At 48.9% G+C, this 16,833-nt stretch overlaps 2 protein-coding genes across 8 annotated transcripts; one reads left to right on the top strand and one right to left on the bottom strand.

Moving 5' to 3' along the window:
• Positions 1-2,260: 2,260 nt before the first annotated feature.
• PRR14 (proline rich 14) lies at positions 2,261-13,867 on the bottom strand. Of its 7 annotated transcripts, none has more exons than XM_066628959.1 (12): positions 13,817-13,867; positions 11,164-11,357; positions 10,803-11,070; positions 9,824-9,954; positions 9,467-9,722; positions 9,296-9,342; positions 8,693-8,772; positions 7,139-7,871; positions 6,418-6,532; positions 6,186-6,292; positions 5,068-5,139; positions 2,261-3,471 (listed from the first exon to the last, which is right to left on the bottom strand). In XM_066628959.1, exons 2-12 carry the CDS (start codon positions 11,259-11,261, stop codon positions 3,219-3,221), a joined length of 2,160 nt encoding a protein of 719 aa, XP_066485056.1. In that variant the 5' UTR covers positions 11,262-11,357; positions 13,817-13,867; the 3' UTR covers positions 2,261-3,218. The 7 variants fall into 7 exon arrangements, with proteins under 7 accessions (XP_066485056.1, XP_066485055.1, XP_066485059.1 ...); XM_066628958.1 differs by having other exon boundaries at positions 13,767-13,838; XM_066628962.1 differs by having other exon boundaries at positions 9,824-9,951; positions 13,767-13,838.
• Positions 13,868-14,317: 450 nt separating this feature from the next.
• ZNF768 (zinc finger protein 768) lies at positions 14,318-16,303 on the top strand. The gene is made up of 2 exons (XM_066628976.1): positions 14,318-14,485; positions 15,194-16,303. Exons 1-2 carry the CDS (start codon positions 14,362-14,364, stop codon positions 16,165-16,167), a joined length of 1,098 nt encoding a protein of 365 aa, XP_066485073.1. The 5' UTR covers positions 14,318-14,361; the 3' UTR covers positions 16,168-16,303.
• Positions 16,304-16,833: the final 530 nt, after the last annotated feature.

The following is a 16,833-nucleotide window of genomic DNA, read 5'->3' as shown; positions in this document are numbered from 1 at the left end:
GCACAGAGTTTCTCCATCGTCATGACTCCACTGCAATGCGTTCATGAAGACTGCTTGATGATGTCACGGCAGTCTGTCAGAACATTAACATGCAGTTTGGTACCAGCACGGTGGTAGGATCCATCCATCACGCCTCTTAGGCCTCAGTTGCCTCTACTGCAAGATTTCATGTGGAAAGGACTTGACAGTTGCGCAGCAATGATGTCAGACCCCAACAAAGCCACTCTGGCTTCTGCCCAAGTCAAGTTCAAATCGTTCAGTACAGGTGTGCATCTCTCCACAACCTTCTGCTTGACAGACCGCATATACAAAGCACAACAAAGAGGCTCTTAATGAGGCAGTCGCGACTCCCATAGCCTGCAGCTGAGTGCCTGTTTACACAGAGGCTCTTAATGCAAAGAACAGGCATTGGTCTCCACTAGCCTGTGCAGCCAGCTAGTATCTGGCAGGGTCTATTTACACAACAAAGGTACTACATTGGACTGAGTGTTCACTTAACAACTTAATCACATAACGGATTGGAAAATGTATCCCTTTCATTAAGTGGCGCACACATGTATTTTAAGAATTCTGTACTCCTCCTGATGTTATAAAAAGGTATATGTAGCTTATTACACTACATAGGCCACACCAGAGACATGGGGTGGGTGGGGAGGTAGGTGAGGCAGAGACTCCCCACCTAGAGTCCTTTGAAAAGTGCCATCGCCGCCGTGTGAGGTGTGCAAGCACTTGCAACCCATGCGCTCTGGAATTCTGTCCAGCTATGAGCATGGGTTGTGTGTGCTTGCACACCTCACACGGCAGTGATGGCACTTTTCAAAGGATTCCAGGTGGGGAGGCTCTGCCTTCCTTCTCACCACATGCCCACACACACTGATGCTGAAATAACACTTCAAGGTGCTACAGTATTTATGGCTTTATCACAACACACTCTGGAACTTGTCTTGTAACTGGAAAGAATTAACATCATAGAAAAACACAATAGCAACTTTAAAAATATGCACATGTTGAGCACAAACTGAGTAGCCTGTCTTTTCACTAAGGGAAAAATTGAGAGAAAGCCACAGCGCATACACACAGCCGAGCATGATTAACTACAGATCCAGCAGCAAACTGTATCACATAAGCCAGCTGCCCCTCTCCACCCCACCACACGGACTATTAGATAAAATGAGCTCTTGAAGGGAGTGCAATGGAGGGGTAGAAATCTGTGACAAACACCATCAACAGAAGACCATCCTCTGAGATGTTTGGGAGAGGGAGCAACTGCAACAGTGGAGTCAGGCAGACAGACTACACAAAAGTGCCTCATGCGTTCCAGGTCAGGGCAATGTCAGGTTGCCCACCCACCAATCTTGGGCTCCTGTATGCAGTGTACAGAACCAGCACTGTTCTGGATGTGTTTATCCTAACACTTTATCAGAAAAGCAGGTGGTGGAGGAGGACTGAACTATTTGCCCTGCACTTCGTTGAAGAAGTTTAGTATGCTTTTTTAAAAAAGGCTAAAACAGCCAAATCAAGTCATGAGGTAAAGGTGTAACCATGAGGGCAGAGTACGGAAAGAAGTCCAATTGTAGGCAGGCATCCTTTTCCCCTCACACAAGTTTAAAGCACGACAAGCAGGCCTACACAAAGAGTGAGTTGGTGGGCAGCAGTTCCCCCTCCAGATGCAGGCCCATCCCTTAAATATTAGAAGTTTTGACCAGGGCCCACTGGAACAAAGGGGAGGGAGCTCAATAAATTTAGAATAGTTGAGAAGGACGGAATGCAGTTACTTTTAGACCAGCATATCTTAACATTTGTCCCCCGCCATACCACTTTGCATGGTCCACCTTTTGGAAGTAGCACTGGAACTGGCAATGATGTCATTGTCAGTTACAGGCGTGCATCATTTAACAACCATCTGCTTAATAAAGGACCTCATATATAGCAGTGGTCAAAGCACAATGAAGAGGCTCTTAATGAGGCAGTCAGGACTCCCACAGCCTGCAACAAAGTGTCAATAAATATTTATCTCATCTTGTCACAGCAAATAAGATTTACCACCTTTCCTCATAGGTTAAACTTTTGCAGGCAATAAATTAGTAGAGGAAGTTGAATGCTGCAGCCCATAATTCACCTGTTTTTTATTCTCTTAATACACTTATTCCAAAGTAGAATGAGCTCTTCCATGCACGGTAACTCATTTCCCCCCAGAGCCACACCCCAAGTCCTCACAAATACAAAGCTCAATTAAAGACCATAGGTTTTTTTTTCAAGCTGAAAAGTTTATTAGAAATATAGAATACAAAAAATGCAAACCAAAAAACCTCACACCTAACAGAACACAGGCGCAGCTCGCAGATCTGAACTGGGAATACTGAGGCCCTGATCCTGGATCGATGTGCCAAGGGCTACTGTCAAGATTCCCAGTCATTCACACACCACCTAAGCTTTAACTAACGGGCAGGGACACTTACCCTTTTTCCAGCCTATTGACATATCTTCCCTTCCTCTGTTTCTCAGCCTCTTAACAAATATTTCCTTCCTCTGTTTCATCTCCTGCCCTATAAAAAGCCTGCTCCTGCTGCGGCTTTCTCATAATCCCCTTCTTTGTCCTTTCCACCCTACAGGCTTGTAAACTGCTCTGCGTTCATATGTTGTTTTGGTAGATATGGCAGCTCCAGAACAGGTAACTGTCTCCACATCTGGTTGGACACATCCCTTGCTTACTATGAATCTCTAATAGATGGCACAATATCACAGCACTGGACGAAAGAGTTCTGTGCCAGACCTCTTCATGCGGGCACTGATGGTCCAATTGTGCGTAGGCAGCAGAATGCCAAAGACATACTGCTGTGAAACACCACCAAAGTTCTTCCTCTTGTGCTCATGAGACAAAGAGCTGAGCAAAAGGGGAGTGAGATGGTGCAAAGGTAGGCAGCTTGGTGATTGGTCAGGTGGTGCTGAAGGACACCCAACCCGGTTTTTATGTCAGCAAGTGTCTGTACAGGGAGACTGATCTAGGATCAATAAAGGGTGAGACAACAGTAACACAAGACCAACTGGATGGGGTGGGGGAAAGGAGGAGACAGAACAAACAGGATCACAAAAACAAGTCTGGAGTGGTAACTGTGGCTTGCTGTTTTAGAGGAGCAGGTGCATCTGGTAAAGATAGGAGAGCAAGGAATCCTAAGGGCTCTGCCTTTTCCTCTGTACCAATGTAGACTTGGATCTGATCAGCACTCTTCCCCCTCCTCAAATAGGGCATCAAGCTCAGCTAGTCGCTGCTTCAGCATCTCCTCCAACTCCGGTGGCTGGGGATGAGCTCGCCGTCCTCCTGCCCTGCGCCCCCCACGGGAGCGGGCTTTGCGCTGCTTGCGTGGAAGGCCATCCTCCCGGAACTCCATCGCTCGCTTCAGCTTGCGTTGGCTGGTAAAGATGAGTGTTCCATTGCGTTCCAGTGGCACCTCAAAAATAGTTTCAAATGACCTTCAAGGAACAAAGGGAAGGAGATGAGACACCAGAGGGAAAAGGAGTGCACTTCATAGACTCTCAAGTATTGATGCTAGCCTAGCCTCTATAAAAAAGATCAAGAAATGAACATGAACTACAAAAAACATAGACTAACTCTTGAAATTTTGTGGCTAGGATAAGTACAACTATTAGTTTTGTGTTATATCCAAAGAAAGTGCATCTTGATTAAGAACTACTGATAGTAATAAGACAACTCAAGTCCTGTTGATTTCAATGGGACTTAGCCACAACTACAACCCATAATCACAGTGGGTTCAGCTCACAGCACACTGACAAGGCACTAAAATTGTCAAGGCACACTACCAGTTTTTTACTTGCATTAAATTACTACATTACAGATAATCTTGAATTAATAAAATTAATACAATTAAATCATTACATGACAAAAAAATTGACAAGAAGCATGAAGAGGGAAGTATACGTGGTTTCTGAAAAGGAGGAAAAATTCTATGTTCAAATTCTTATCAAAAGTGCCAGAAAGTGTTGGCAAGGACAGGGCAGGCTGATCACATAGTGGGTGAGGGGCAGCGAGGAGACATGATTGAAAAAAGTGCAGGATTAAACTGAGGGTGGGGGAGAGAGAGAGAATGTGAGGCAGTGATTTTGTATCTTTGGAAGGTGTGGACAAGTGAGGGGAGGGACAGTAGCTAACTGTGATTGTCAGATTTGGGGGGAGGAAATATGCCTGGGGGTGGGGTGGGGGAGAAGAGGAGAGAAATGCCAATTGCCTGCTTGTGTATTTGAGAAAAAAAGGGTCCAACCAAAAGCCCAATCCTATGCATGCCTGCTCAGAAGAAAGCCCCATTATAGTCAATGGGGCTTACTCTCAGCTAAGTGTGGATGGGATAGCACCCCCAGAGCCCAATCCTATGCATGCCTGCTCAGAAGTAAGCCCCATTATAGTCAATGGGGCTTACTCCCAGGTAAGTGTGGCTAGGGTTGTGGCCCAGTGCTCTTCCTCTAAAAGCCCCAAAGTGCAGGCAACAACCACCTTTGTGCCCAACCCTATGCATGTCTACTCAGAAGTAAGCCCCATAGTAGCCAATGGGGCTTACTCCCAGGAAAGTGACAATCAGGTTGCAGCCTGAGTCATGCTCAGTAGCAGGAGCAAGCTCCAAGCGGACTCTTCAGCTGCTGTGTGGGATGCAAAGCAGCCGCGGCCAGCCCTTTCCCTGGCTGCTCCCTTGCTTGTTCTCCCTGCCGCGGGAGGCTCAAAGCAGCCGCTTCTCCCGCATGCGGGCTGCTGCCTGCCACCTCTGATCCCCGGCACACCTGAGGCAGCCTCACGGCACACAGCAGTTGAAAACCACTGTACTAGATGGTCAGAAACTTGTGGGAGTTTACACTGATCCTCTCTATACCCTCCATATGTCACCACCACCAGATGTTACCATATCTGTTCAGATGGCAAGAGCTGGCATTTCTTATTTCAGATACTAAAGATAGAATACTGAATTCCTAGTCAACAACTGTTAATTTGAAATAAGTAGAACATGTATCCACCAAGTTACCCATGAAAAGACTAGCATCCCTCCAACTGGACCTCCTCACCTCTTCTCCGTGGGTGTACGGTAATTCTTGTTAGTGTAGATCTCTTCCAGGCTGAACTCCTTCTTATTCAGCCTGTTAAAGGAAAGAAAGCTCATCAACACCTGGGAAAGTCTTGGTCAGTGCCAAAAATGCCCATTGTCTGGGCCAATAAAATGCATTTAGCTCTCCCATACACCAGTTCTCCTCTCAGGAGACCTCAGCACCCTGGCTACCTTCTTCTCACAGATCCCACAGACAATCTAGCCTATTGGGTCTTATTCCCCCAAACACCTTCCCAAGATCCCCAGAAGCACAAAGCCAACACCTCCCCACATCTTGTAGCTTGCATTCTCCGGCAAACTCAGGAATGTTCATCTCTAGCACACCAGATAGAAGAACCCAAGTGCTCTAATTACGGGGGTTCCACATTATCTGTGGGGATTCCATTCCAAGAACCCCCATGGATAAAGCAATTTGTGGAACTCGGCACCTTTAACCCTCCAGAGGTGACAGACGTGCACTTCCATCACCTCCAGACAGTGTTCTAAGATCTGTGGAGGCAGTATGCAGCTTCTCTTCTGCAGCTTCCACTTCTGATCGGGGGGGGGGGGGGGGAACCAGAAGTGAGGTTTTAAACCAAAAACCAGTAGTGACCTTCTAAGGTCTCCTGAGGCCTATGGAGGCCATGGAGGCCTCAGAACACTTTCTGGAGGCAACAGGAGTGCAGCTCTCATTGCCTCGAGAGGGTCCATGTTGGGACAACATGAGGGTTCGGGACCTGTGGATAATCAAATCCACAGGTCTTGAATCTGTGAGTAATAAGGGCCCACAGTACTGGTCTGTAGCCAAGAAATCCTGCATTTCTTTACATTGATTGGAAAGGCAGAGGAGGATCAATTTGCACATCTTTAACATAGCAGACAGCCCAAGTTCTTAAGCAACAGATTCCGTTCCTCCCAGACATAGTGTCATCCCATCAATTAGTTCATCAAATCCACACTCACAGCTGCAGCCGACCAGACCCTACATCTCCCCTAAGCACTGGACAACATGACTCTCAGGTTCCCAGACTCTTGGGAAACTGTGTCAGACTCACTCTTCTTTGAGTCCTGCCCTGCCCATTCTATTCAAGCCCTCACCTGACTGGCCGGGGAAGCCCCATGGGGGTGAGGTTTGCTTGTTGCCTGGCAGGTGTCTTACGGATCCTTATGCAGGACACCTTCCCTATGGTGTTGTCTTGGGAACCCTGCAAGTTTTTAGGGAGATAAGGGAACTGTGAAAGGGCATAACAGGTTAGGACCAAATTTCCAGCCACCCGTTTCTCACAGCACTGTGACTCAAAGCAAAACCCTGTATCAGCCAGAAACTAACTTTAATCTCAGCCTCTGAAAATATCATCTGCTCCGATGCAAGCATCTCTGAGTCACCCATGTCTAGGTCAACCCCCAGCATCCTCTGTCCACCATCTGAAGAGGGGGAGAGGTCCCTGTAGGGAGAGATGAAAGAATATGAGTTGGCAAGTTCTAGACATTCCCAGTGTTCACTTGGCATCTCAGGCTAGGGACCAAAGTAATGAACTATTGAAGCACAGACATGAGAGGTGCAAAGTACTGTGGGAGCCAGGGAATTGGTGCCTTCATGCCTGTAAGCCAGAGAACCAATGGAAAATAAGGCCCACCCTTCTGAACTTCAGCACAAGTCAACAAGCGGAAATGCAGGTGCTGGGCCTAATGCAGAGTCAGGACCGTTACTCCTTCTAGTCTAGTACTATCTAGCCAAGGAGACCGCAAGATCTTCCCTGCTGCTCAGGATCCAGTTCACTGAAAGGATCAGACAAAAACCTTTATATCCCAGAACCATTGCTGGGATTCAACATCTCTTAATGCAGTCTTTGTCCAGTCAAGATTTGGTCTGTGTTTAAAAGCCAGGAGTCAAAGGAGAGCAGGCTTAAGTGCACAAATACTTAAAGGATTGCTCCTGCCTTTTTCACATTGGTTTGCCTCCTTTTTTGGAAAGTCTGGCTCTACTGGACTTTTGAGGAACAGCAAACATTTATAGGTGCAAGGCAAAGTAGGAAGAGAAAAGGTTTTACCTGGAATGAGCCGGGTCAGATTCAAGACAGCAGGAAGGCACCGGGGAAGAGTAGGAGGAACCATCACAGTGGGAAGTGTGCACCGAGGGACCAAACAGGAGGCGTACAGGGGGTGTACTGAAGGGGTACACCTCCTTGAGTAGGCAGGGTGGGATGGGGCGACCCAGCTCTCGGGACACCTCCAGGCTGCATACTGTGTGCCGGCGCTGTCGTAGCTGCGCAGAGAGGGAAAGGGCTACCGGGGACGCTTGCCAAGAGTGGGCCCCAGGAAAGTTGGGGCAAGAGTAGCTGCGTCCAAGGCGGGGATGGGGAGCAGGGTCCCCTTCATTCAGGCGCCACTGGCGGATAGGGGGTCGCCCGCTCACCACCACACTGCCTGCCTCCTCTTCCTCGTTTTCATGGTGACAACTCCTCTTCCGAGGCCTTGGTTCTGAAATGGCAATTTTCACCTCAATGTTGACTCCTTGGCGTGGGGATCCTGGCTGGGCTGCCACCTGGTCCTGGTTTTCCTGAGGGCACGGTGGCAGCGAGGACATTCCCTCTGTGGATGGAAGGGATGGCTTGGACGGGCTAAGGAAGATGTCAGCAAAGGCTTCCAGCTTGGAACGCATACTCTGGAAGACGGGGACCAGGCCCCAGTGCCGAAAACGAGGGACTACCGATGGGCGCAAAAGAGTTGAAGCTGAGGGTGGCCAGGAGGACAGAGGTTCAGCTGCTTCAGAAGATCTATCTTCTGAGAAGAAGAAGATGGTATTATCACAGAAGGGCTTAAGGAATAAGATGTTTGTTCCCTCACAACACCGTCATCAGCATCTTTTACGGAATGTTTACATAGTTTGCTCAACCATTATTCTTTGCCAGCACACAATTATCTAACACAATCCCACTGCACTCTTCAATTTTTCACATTTATATATCCTGCATTTCATCCATCATGAAACTCAAGGCAACTCATGTGGGACTCCCAGAAAGTCACCTGTTCAGACCATACCTAGACCCACTAGCTTCAGCAAGGTGGCTGCGTTACATGTTTTTAGCCCATGCCCCAGTCTAAGGTTATAATGCCACATTGTCACATGCCATCCCAGGTTGAGGGGTGGGCATGTTTGGGGAAGAAAACCACTGGTCTTCCAATGGTGATGTTACTGCTCAGACAGCATGCACTGAAGGGCAATGCCAGAGGATATTCACTCCCTGGCAAGGGCAACAAGCATACAGCACAAGGGTAAGAGTCTGTTGGTATGTTCTAGGGCGGAAGAAAAGTCATCCTCTCTGAAAGTGAAAACAACTTTGTTCGAACATGTTTGTGAGCCACCTTGAGGACCTCAATGGAGAAAATGGGATTTAAGTCTCTGCAAATAAACAGCTAAATAAAAATTACATAAGCCAAGTTTGCTTATATGTATTTTGATTGCAAGAGCGAGGTTTTCAAAGAGTTTGCAGAATCCTGTGGAACCAAGCATGACCCTGTAAACTCACACATGCACCCTCTGAAATGCCAGCATGTACTGTAGGACAAACAGAACCCAGCACCAAAATCAGAGCCCCACCTACCTATTTGTGGATGGTGCTCCTGCTGATCTGAAGGGGTGGGCTTTTCTGTATTTAGAGATGACTGGCAAGATTGACTACTCCTGCATATGGGTGGAAACAAGTGGAAGTGATGGGCAGTCTCCTTTGACCAATCAAATTATATTGCTCTAGAGCAGTGATTTTCAAACTTTTCCATCTCACAGCACACTGACAAGGCAATAAAATGGTCAAGGCACACTACCAGATTTTTGACAATTGAAAAGGCACACCATGCTGCCATTGGGGGCTCACATCTCCCATTGGCCCTATTAATAAATGACCTTCCCCCAAATTCCTGTGGCACACCTGTGGACCACTCGCGGCACACCAGTGTGCCATGGCACAGTGGTTGAAAATGTCTGCTCTAGAGGGCTAAACAGACCCAGGAGTCAAAGTCTGCATTTCACTCAAGGTGAAAGAGATTACACTCCAAGAAACTTTGGGAAGGTAAAAGAGGCATCAGCAATGACGGTTGAAGATAGTCAATTTTCTTATTCTGTAACAGGAATTCTCTTGGACAAAGAAAAACATATCCAATTTCTTGCCGTAGTTGCTTTGATGGGGGAGGGGGATACAAACACTCACCTGCAAGGAGCTGAGTTCTCCAGCTGCTCCTTGCCACCAGCAGCATCCTGTCAGCAAGAAGAGACATCTAAACCAAAATGCATGACGAGCCATCTCACTCACCTCTCTCTATATGGATTTATCCAATATGTCCCTCCCCCTTTCCAAGGCTACACCTCACCCCTAACTCACCAGTGCATGGTTCAAGGAGCAGTCATGCAAGCTGAAGGTCAGAATCTGCTGACGGGCTTTCTCCAGCGGGGACACTTTTGTCAACTCACTTCCATTTGCTAAGGGTGCCCCTTTCTGGAGACACTGCCTCTTGGCTTGCAGGAGCTCTGATTCATGGCACCGAGGAGGAGACTGGCCCCATAGCTGCCGGCATGCATGAGACAACCTATTCTGAGGCTCCTGAAATGGTGGGAAGTCCCCCTTTGGAAGAGATGATCTGGAAGTGATGCAAAGAAGGCGGGGATAAAGTCAGGAGATTTCCACTTATGTGTTGGATCTCACTCCTTCTCCTCTCCAGCCTTATGCATCCTTGCTCACCTACACAATACACTACTTTGACTCTCTGTTGACCTGGAAGCCCTATCTTCATCTGTGCTTGTCAGCTGGAGAGGACTTGCACAGGGAGACATGGTGGGTCTTTGCAAAGATGAACATTCTTTTGGGATCTCCTTGGAAAAGAGAGACACACACATGCATCCTAAGTTTCAAACAACTGGAGACAGAAACATTTTTCCTTTTCTTGAACCTATTCACACAAGAATTTACTTATGGGGATAAATCCATCCCTTGGGGTACTTAATCTTGAAAAGCATCAGCACTCCAGTGTTCAATTTGAAATGGGATGGAGTTTTTGCACAAATGCTATGCAAATTCATACCTTTTCAGCAGTTGATCTGAACAGTCTAATTGCCCAAAAGTTCTCAAAAAGCTGATGTCTTTTGTACAGGGTCAAATAACTGGTAAATGCTCAAATAGAAAGACGCGACTGCTGCAGGCACTGCCACATCCTAATTCCGTTTTCTCAAAGCAAAGTGCTTGTATTTGGGAATGGGGAAAGCAGCAAGTACTTCCAGGGTTCTGAGCATCCTTTCAAAGTGGCAAATCGGAATAGTTTTCCCAGTTCAAGAATGTCCCATAGGCTGTCATTTCTGCCCAGGGAAAGTGCCTTTGAGGGTCCTCTCCCAGGTGGAAATGTCAATATCACTCATTTCCCATCAGGTTTTAGGTATTGCTAGCCCCAGCACCTTCTTAAAAAAGGTGTCACTGAAGCAACTTCCTTGGCTTGCAGCTGGAGGGGTGAACATAAACACTCTGTCAGGAGGATAATTTACCGAGTTTAGTTAGACAGTGGGTGGGCAAGAGCATTTCCAGTGCAGAGGCAGGCACCATCAGAAGGAGCCAGGAATGTCCTTCCTTGCTCCCTGTTCAAGCTCTCCTGCCTGCCTCAGAAGCAACTTTAGTACATTCACAAGGAATCATCTCATACACCCCAGTTCCCACTCTACAGCATCCTTACAGGTACTTGGGTCAAGAAAAAGTCCTCCAGGTCCACAGCCAGCACCTTCCGTTGCTTCTTCTCCATGGGAGATGCCACATGCCACAGGGTCTCTCCCATCCTGCCATACACTCCCCCATTCCTCTCCACCACCAGGGGTGACCCTTGCTGCAGCCGTTGCCTCTTGGTGGGTGACCGACTTGCATCTCCACATGGGAGGGAAGATGTTCTGCCTTGCTCAAGGGGCTTCTGGCATAGGGTGGGGGATCCCTGCTCCTCAGCAGCAGGTCTGAAATGGCAAAGCAGTATAGAGAACTTCCAGACTTTCTCCCTCCCCTTCCACACTTGAACTGCCAGGGAGACCACCAACCCTCCCTCTCACCTATATATGATGACTCGTCGACGCCTGACCTTCCTTTGAAAGGTAGAGGATGGCTGTGGATCCCCTTCTGGTGCACTTTCAAGGAGGGGGCACTCCATGGCCTCAGGAGGCAGACACCTCTACCTCCATGGAATCAGGGATTAGGAGGTCACCCAGAGTTGCCCACCAGGCCCTCATTGCTCAGCTCTCTGTTTCTGTAGAGGGGGAAAAAAGAGTTAAGATTTCTTCTTGGGTCCACAAACCTAGCTCTCTCCAACATGCCATTCATGTGTTACATCTCTTAAACCAGTTCAAGCTGGAACACACACTATCTCCTGGTTCTGTTCTTATACCCCACAACAGGGCTGACAATCACAGTTCCTCCCACTTAAGAAAAGAGAAAGGATTTACTAAGTTGAGGATTTACTAAGTTTTACTGTTGAGGTGGCAACTTAGGGATGGTAAAATACATTAGGCAGTATCCAGTTCATGCTAATTGCTGTTGTAATGACTGGTAGACTCAAAACATTGATTCTTCTTATGGAGGAAGAGAGAAGACAGGCACAAGGGGGACTAATTATGTCTCCCCTCAAAGAAGGCAATTATAAATCATTAAGAGACGTGTAAATAGTATGTCAGTGACAACCCAAATCCACCCTTCTTCCACAGGGACCTTCCAGAGCAACCAGATGACAAGAGGAATTGTTCAGCAGATGTCTCAGTTCAGTAGGATGTGCTAAAGCTTACAGGCATTTAACAAATGCAGATGGGAGCCAGCAAATTAAAGGGGCAACTGAGACTATCAATGTTACTCCATACTAGCACAAGCCAGGAGGGCAGAGGAGAAACCACACTGCCAAAATCCTCAGCAGCTTTACAGATAATCCACTTGACAGACATATTAAGAACAGGGCAACACCTTGGTGAATCCAAGTCTCTCCATAAGGGAGACACCACCCCTAAACTTTCACCTCTTGTGACCTCAGTTTTTTCCTCCTGCTGTTATTATCCTCATAAAGCGGCAAGCAGACCAAGAAGTATGTGCCAGTCTACTTCACAAAGCAGGTTGTTGGACATACCCGTCATGGCTTGTAACATGTGATGGACTTTTCCTCCAGAAATCTGTCCAATTCCCTTTTAAAGGCATCTAGGGCCCCCTCCCCCCAGGGAAGACCACAGAAAGAAGGGATAGGGAGGTCAGCAATTCTAACTCTTGCTGACTATAATCAGTAAGCCTTAGTCTCCTGCCAAGAGAAAGTAGGGACAAGAATACAAATTAAAGATAGGTGCTGTCTGAAGCACATGAGAGGTTCCAAGGCAGAGAGAAGACGACAACAAAAATCAGTGCCTACCTAAAGCTGCCCTTCCATCTCTTTGCATTCCAGCCATAAGAACATGAGAAGAGCCCTGCTGGATGAGGCCAAAAGCCCATCTAATCCAGCTTCCTGCATCTCACAGTGGCTCACCAGATGCCTCAGGGAGGGGACAAGAGACCTGCATCCTGGTGCCACTCCTTTGCACCTGGCCTTCTGAGGTAGCCAATTACGCATCATAATAATAATATAATATAATATACAGTATTTATATACCGCCTTTCTTGGTCTTTATTCAAGACTTTATTCAAGGCGGTTTACATAGGCAGGCTTATTAAATCCATGCAGGGATTTTTACAAATTGAAAGAAGGTTCTCTCTTTCAAGAACCACTACATTCAAGGTGTTACACTCCGATCTGGTTTGACATTCTGGCCTCCATCCTCCCACGCTCCGAGCAGATGGAACAGCTCAGCTGCAGCTTGTCAGCTGCTTCAAGGTCGCACGGTGCCGGTGGCCTCGAACTGGCAACCTTGTGGATGTTATCTTCAGGCAGACGGAGGCTCTACCCTCTAGACCAGACATGTCTACTCAAAAGTAAATCCCATTGTACTCAATGGGGCTTACTCCCAGGTAATTATAGATAGGATTTCAGCCTAAATCTCCCTCACATATATTTCCATGAGGTCCAAGCCCTCACACACTTCCACTGGTCGCCTCAACTCTCTTCCCTGGCCCTTGCCCAGATATGAGCCCCTCTTCTTCCCCTTCCCAGTCAAATCCCCTCCCCAGATTCCCTCCCATCCCCAGCCTCCACCAGTACCCCCCCAGGGCCCCCAACTATCCACTTCCCCCCAGGGCTCCCAAGTACCCCCCACCCACTTCCCCCCAGGGTACCCAAGTACCCCCCACGCTCTTCCCTCCAGGACCTCCCTCAGGACCCCAAGTGTCTCCACCCTCCTTCTCCCCAGGGCCCCCAAGTACCCCCAAGTACCCCCCTCCTTCCCCCCAGGACACTCAAGTATCCCCTTTCCCCCAGGGCTCCCAAGTACCCCCACCCACTTCCCCCCAGAGCGCCCAAGTTCCCCCCTCCTTTCCCGCCAGGACCCCCAAGTACCCCCTCAGGACCCCAGAGCCCCCAAGTACCCCCCACCCTCCAGACCGCCCCCTCCCACCAGCAGCCTTCCCGTCCAGTCACTTCGCATCGCCTCAGCCCCATCCTCCTCCTCCTCCCCCCCCGCCAGCGCCCCCCGCACCTCACCTCCACCCCTCGCCCTCCTCGGCTGCTGCCTTTTCCCACCTCAACACGCACCTCACGGGGGGAGGGAGAGACGGCCCGCCGGCCCCCTCCCTCCAACTCACCAGCACTCCCTCCTCCCCTGCCCTTCCCCTGGCGACTCCCCTCGACACTGCCTCCTCGAGAGCCAGCCCGCCCGCCCAATCACAGTGCGCCTTGCTTCCCACTGTAGCCAATAGACGTGCGCCTTGTTTCTCGAGGTGCGACGGCTTGAGCGTCGCCATCTCTGCTGAGGGCAAAAAAAAAACGAGCACCGGTTGGTTGCGTTGCAAAAAAACACACACAGCGCCGCGATCGCCATCTTGACTGAGGGCACGCCGTCCCCCTGAAGTTGAGTGGCCGCCATCTTACGTAAGGGCAACATGATAGGAAATACGTGCAGGAGTGTAGTGGGCGGCGGCCATGTTGGTTGAGGGCAGTGACGCCGAAGAGGAGGCAGCCATCTTAGGGGAGGACCAGACATTTAAACCCTTATGCCCGTTGAGAAAACTACATTTCCCAGCATACAGTGCAACGACATTCTCCTGCACACGGGTCCTGGTGCTGTGCCTGTGGGTTGGAAAGCAGGTCCTGCTGCAAGCAGACCCCATAGCTTGCTCCTGCCCTTGTCATGGAGGGTGGGGCTCCCCCTGCCCCATCTCCCCCTCTGCAGCTCGGGGGGGCGCCTGGTGGCTCAGTGTACCTGCTTCTGCCTCTGGCTGTCCCTGCAGGACGATCCCTGGTGCTCAAGCCAGGTGAGCATGTGGGTCGTGGCGGGGAGGGCAGAGTGGGGGGGGGGTGAGCCCAGACCTGGGCTAAGCTTGACTAGGATCCACCCCAGAATCTTTCTCCAGAGCCACTTCCTATGTCTGAAACTCCAAGTAACTCACAGCCCAAGCCTATGCAAGTCTACTCAGAAGTAAGCCCCATTATAGTCAACAGGGCTTGCACCCAAGTAAGCAGGGACGTGTGGTGGGTGGGGAGGCAGGTGAGGCAGAGCCTCCCCACTGGAGTCCTTCAAAAAGCGGCACCTCACATGTCGGCACTGCTGCTTTTCGAAGGACTCCAGTGGGGAGGCTCTGCCTCACCTGCCTCCCAACCCACCACATGTCCCTGCAGGTAACTGTGGATAGGACTGCAACCTAAAGGCCCAATCCTATCCAATTTTCCAGTGCCAGTGCACAATGGGGCATGTGCTGCATCCTGTGGTGGGAAGTCAGTTACAGAGGTCTCCTCAAGGTATGAGAACATTTGTTCCCTTACCTCAAGGCTGCATTACAGCTGCACCAGTGTTGGAAAGTTGGATAGGATTGAGGCTACAATCCTATCCACACTTTCCTGGAAGTAAGCCCCATTGACTATAATGTGACTGACTTCTGAGTAGACATGCGTAGGGTTGGGCTCTGGGTCCTCAAACTGCTGCTTTGTTTGGTGATCAACTTTTTTTTTTTCTGTCCCCACAGCACATGGCACAAATTCGGCTTGGATTCTGTCTCTCTCTGGTGAAGGTAAGAATAAAGCAGAAAGTCCCTCCAAAATGGACATGGAATGGCATGGGACACTGTCAGGGAGCCCCAAGTGGGGAAGAAATAAAGGGGACTCAGCAAAAGACGAACCAGCTCAGGGTAAAGAGGAATTCAAGGAGCCCACGAGTTCTCTGTCCCACAAGGCAAAATCCTACAAGTGCTCCGACTGTGGAAAAAGTTATCACAGAAGCACGGATCTCCTGAGGCACCAGAGAACCCATACTGGAGAAAGGCCCTATCTGTGCCTTGACTGTGGGAAGAGCTTCAGCCGGAGCTCAATTCTCCTTGAACATCAGAGAATCCATACAGGTGAGAAGCCTTACAAATGCCACCATTGTGGGCAAGGGTTTAGTCAAAGCTCCAACCGTAACCAGCATGAGAGGACTCACAGCAAGGAGAGAACAGGCACTCAAGTGCGCTGGGGACTGAATCGGCAAAGGGCAGAATGCCAGAGGAACAGGCCAAAAAGCCTGTTGAGAACGGAAAAGAGTTTGGCAGCCAAACCAGGATCTGCAGAATCTCAGGCCTCTGAGGAAAGCCCCTCTATGAACAATAAAGTAGTGGTGAGACACCAGAGAAGCCACCTGGTTGAGAAGCCTTATAGGTGCCCTCAGTGTGGGAAATGCTTTGCACGCAGCACGGATTTCATCCGGCACCATATCACTCACACAGGAGAGAAGCCCTATACCTGTGTAAAATGTGGCAAGAGTTTTACACGCAGCTCTGTTCTCATTGAGCACCAGCGAACCCACACAGGAGAAAGGCCTTACAAATGCAGGGTGTGCGGGAAGGGTTTCAGCCAAAACTCCAACCGTAACCAGCATGAGACAATTCATCAGGTTATGAGACCTTCCAGGCGTTTCCTAAATGGCAGTGAAACTTTAAACTGGGACACAGGACTCACCAGATAGCAGAGAATCCACAATGCTGGGAGGAAGGCCTGACAGAAGCCCAAGGAAAGGGGACAGCCAAGAAGAATTTGAACTTATTGTGTGTGAGAGAATACAAAAGGGAGGGGATCTTGTCATGTGATTCAGATACTTTTTTAGGAGCGAATGCTGCCATTATTTTAAAATAAAATATTTTTTTCTGCAAAAAATATATCCCTGAACAGTATTATTACTGCCAGCAGGGTAGGAGGGAATAAAAACATTAATCAAGTTACTAGTACATTCATCAAGCACATACAGAACAAATTATACTCTTTTCTTAAGTAATATATTGAGTGGAGGGGAGCCAGTGTCCACTTCCTGTATGATTATGTACAATCAATCCTATGCAAGTTTACTTAGGGTGCAAGCCTAACCCCTTATGTCAGTGCTTTCCAGCACTGGCATAGGGGTGCCAATGGGACATATGCTGCATCCTGCAGTTGGGTGTGGTTACCAGCTCTGAGATAAGAGAGCAAACATTCCCATACTTTGTGGAGGCCTCCGTGAGTGCCACCCTACTGCAGGATGCAGTACATGGCCCACTGGCACAGCTATGCCAGTGCTGGAAAGTGGGTTAGGATTGCACCCTATGTTTGCATAGGAATCTCCTGAAAAAGGATAAAGTCCCATGCCTAGATATTATTT

This window comes from Tiliqua scincoides, chromosome 5, assembly GCF_035046505.1.
Source record: "Tiliqua scincoides isolate rTilSci1 chromosome 5, rTilSci1.hap2, whole genome shotgun sequence".
NCBI lineage: Eukaryota > Metazoa > Chordata > Lepidosauria > Squamata > Scincidae > Tiliqua > Tiliqua scincoides.
Note: the sequence above shows the minus strand (reverse complement) of the source record. Positions and strands in the feature narration are given on the sequence as shown.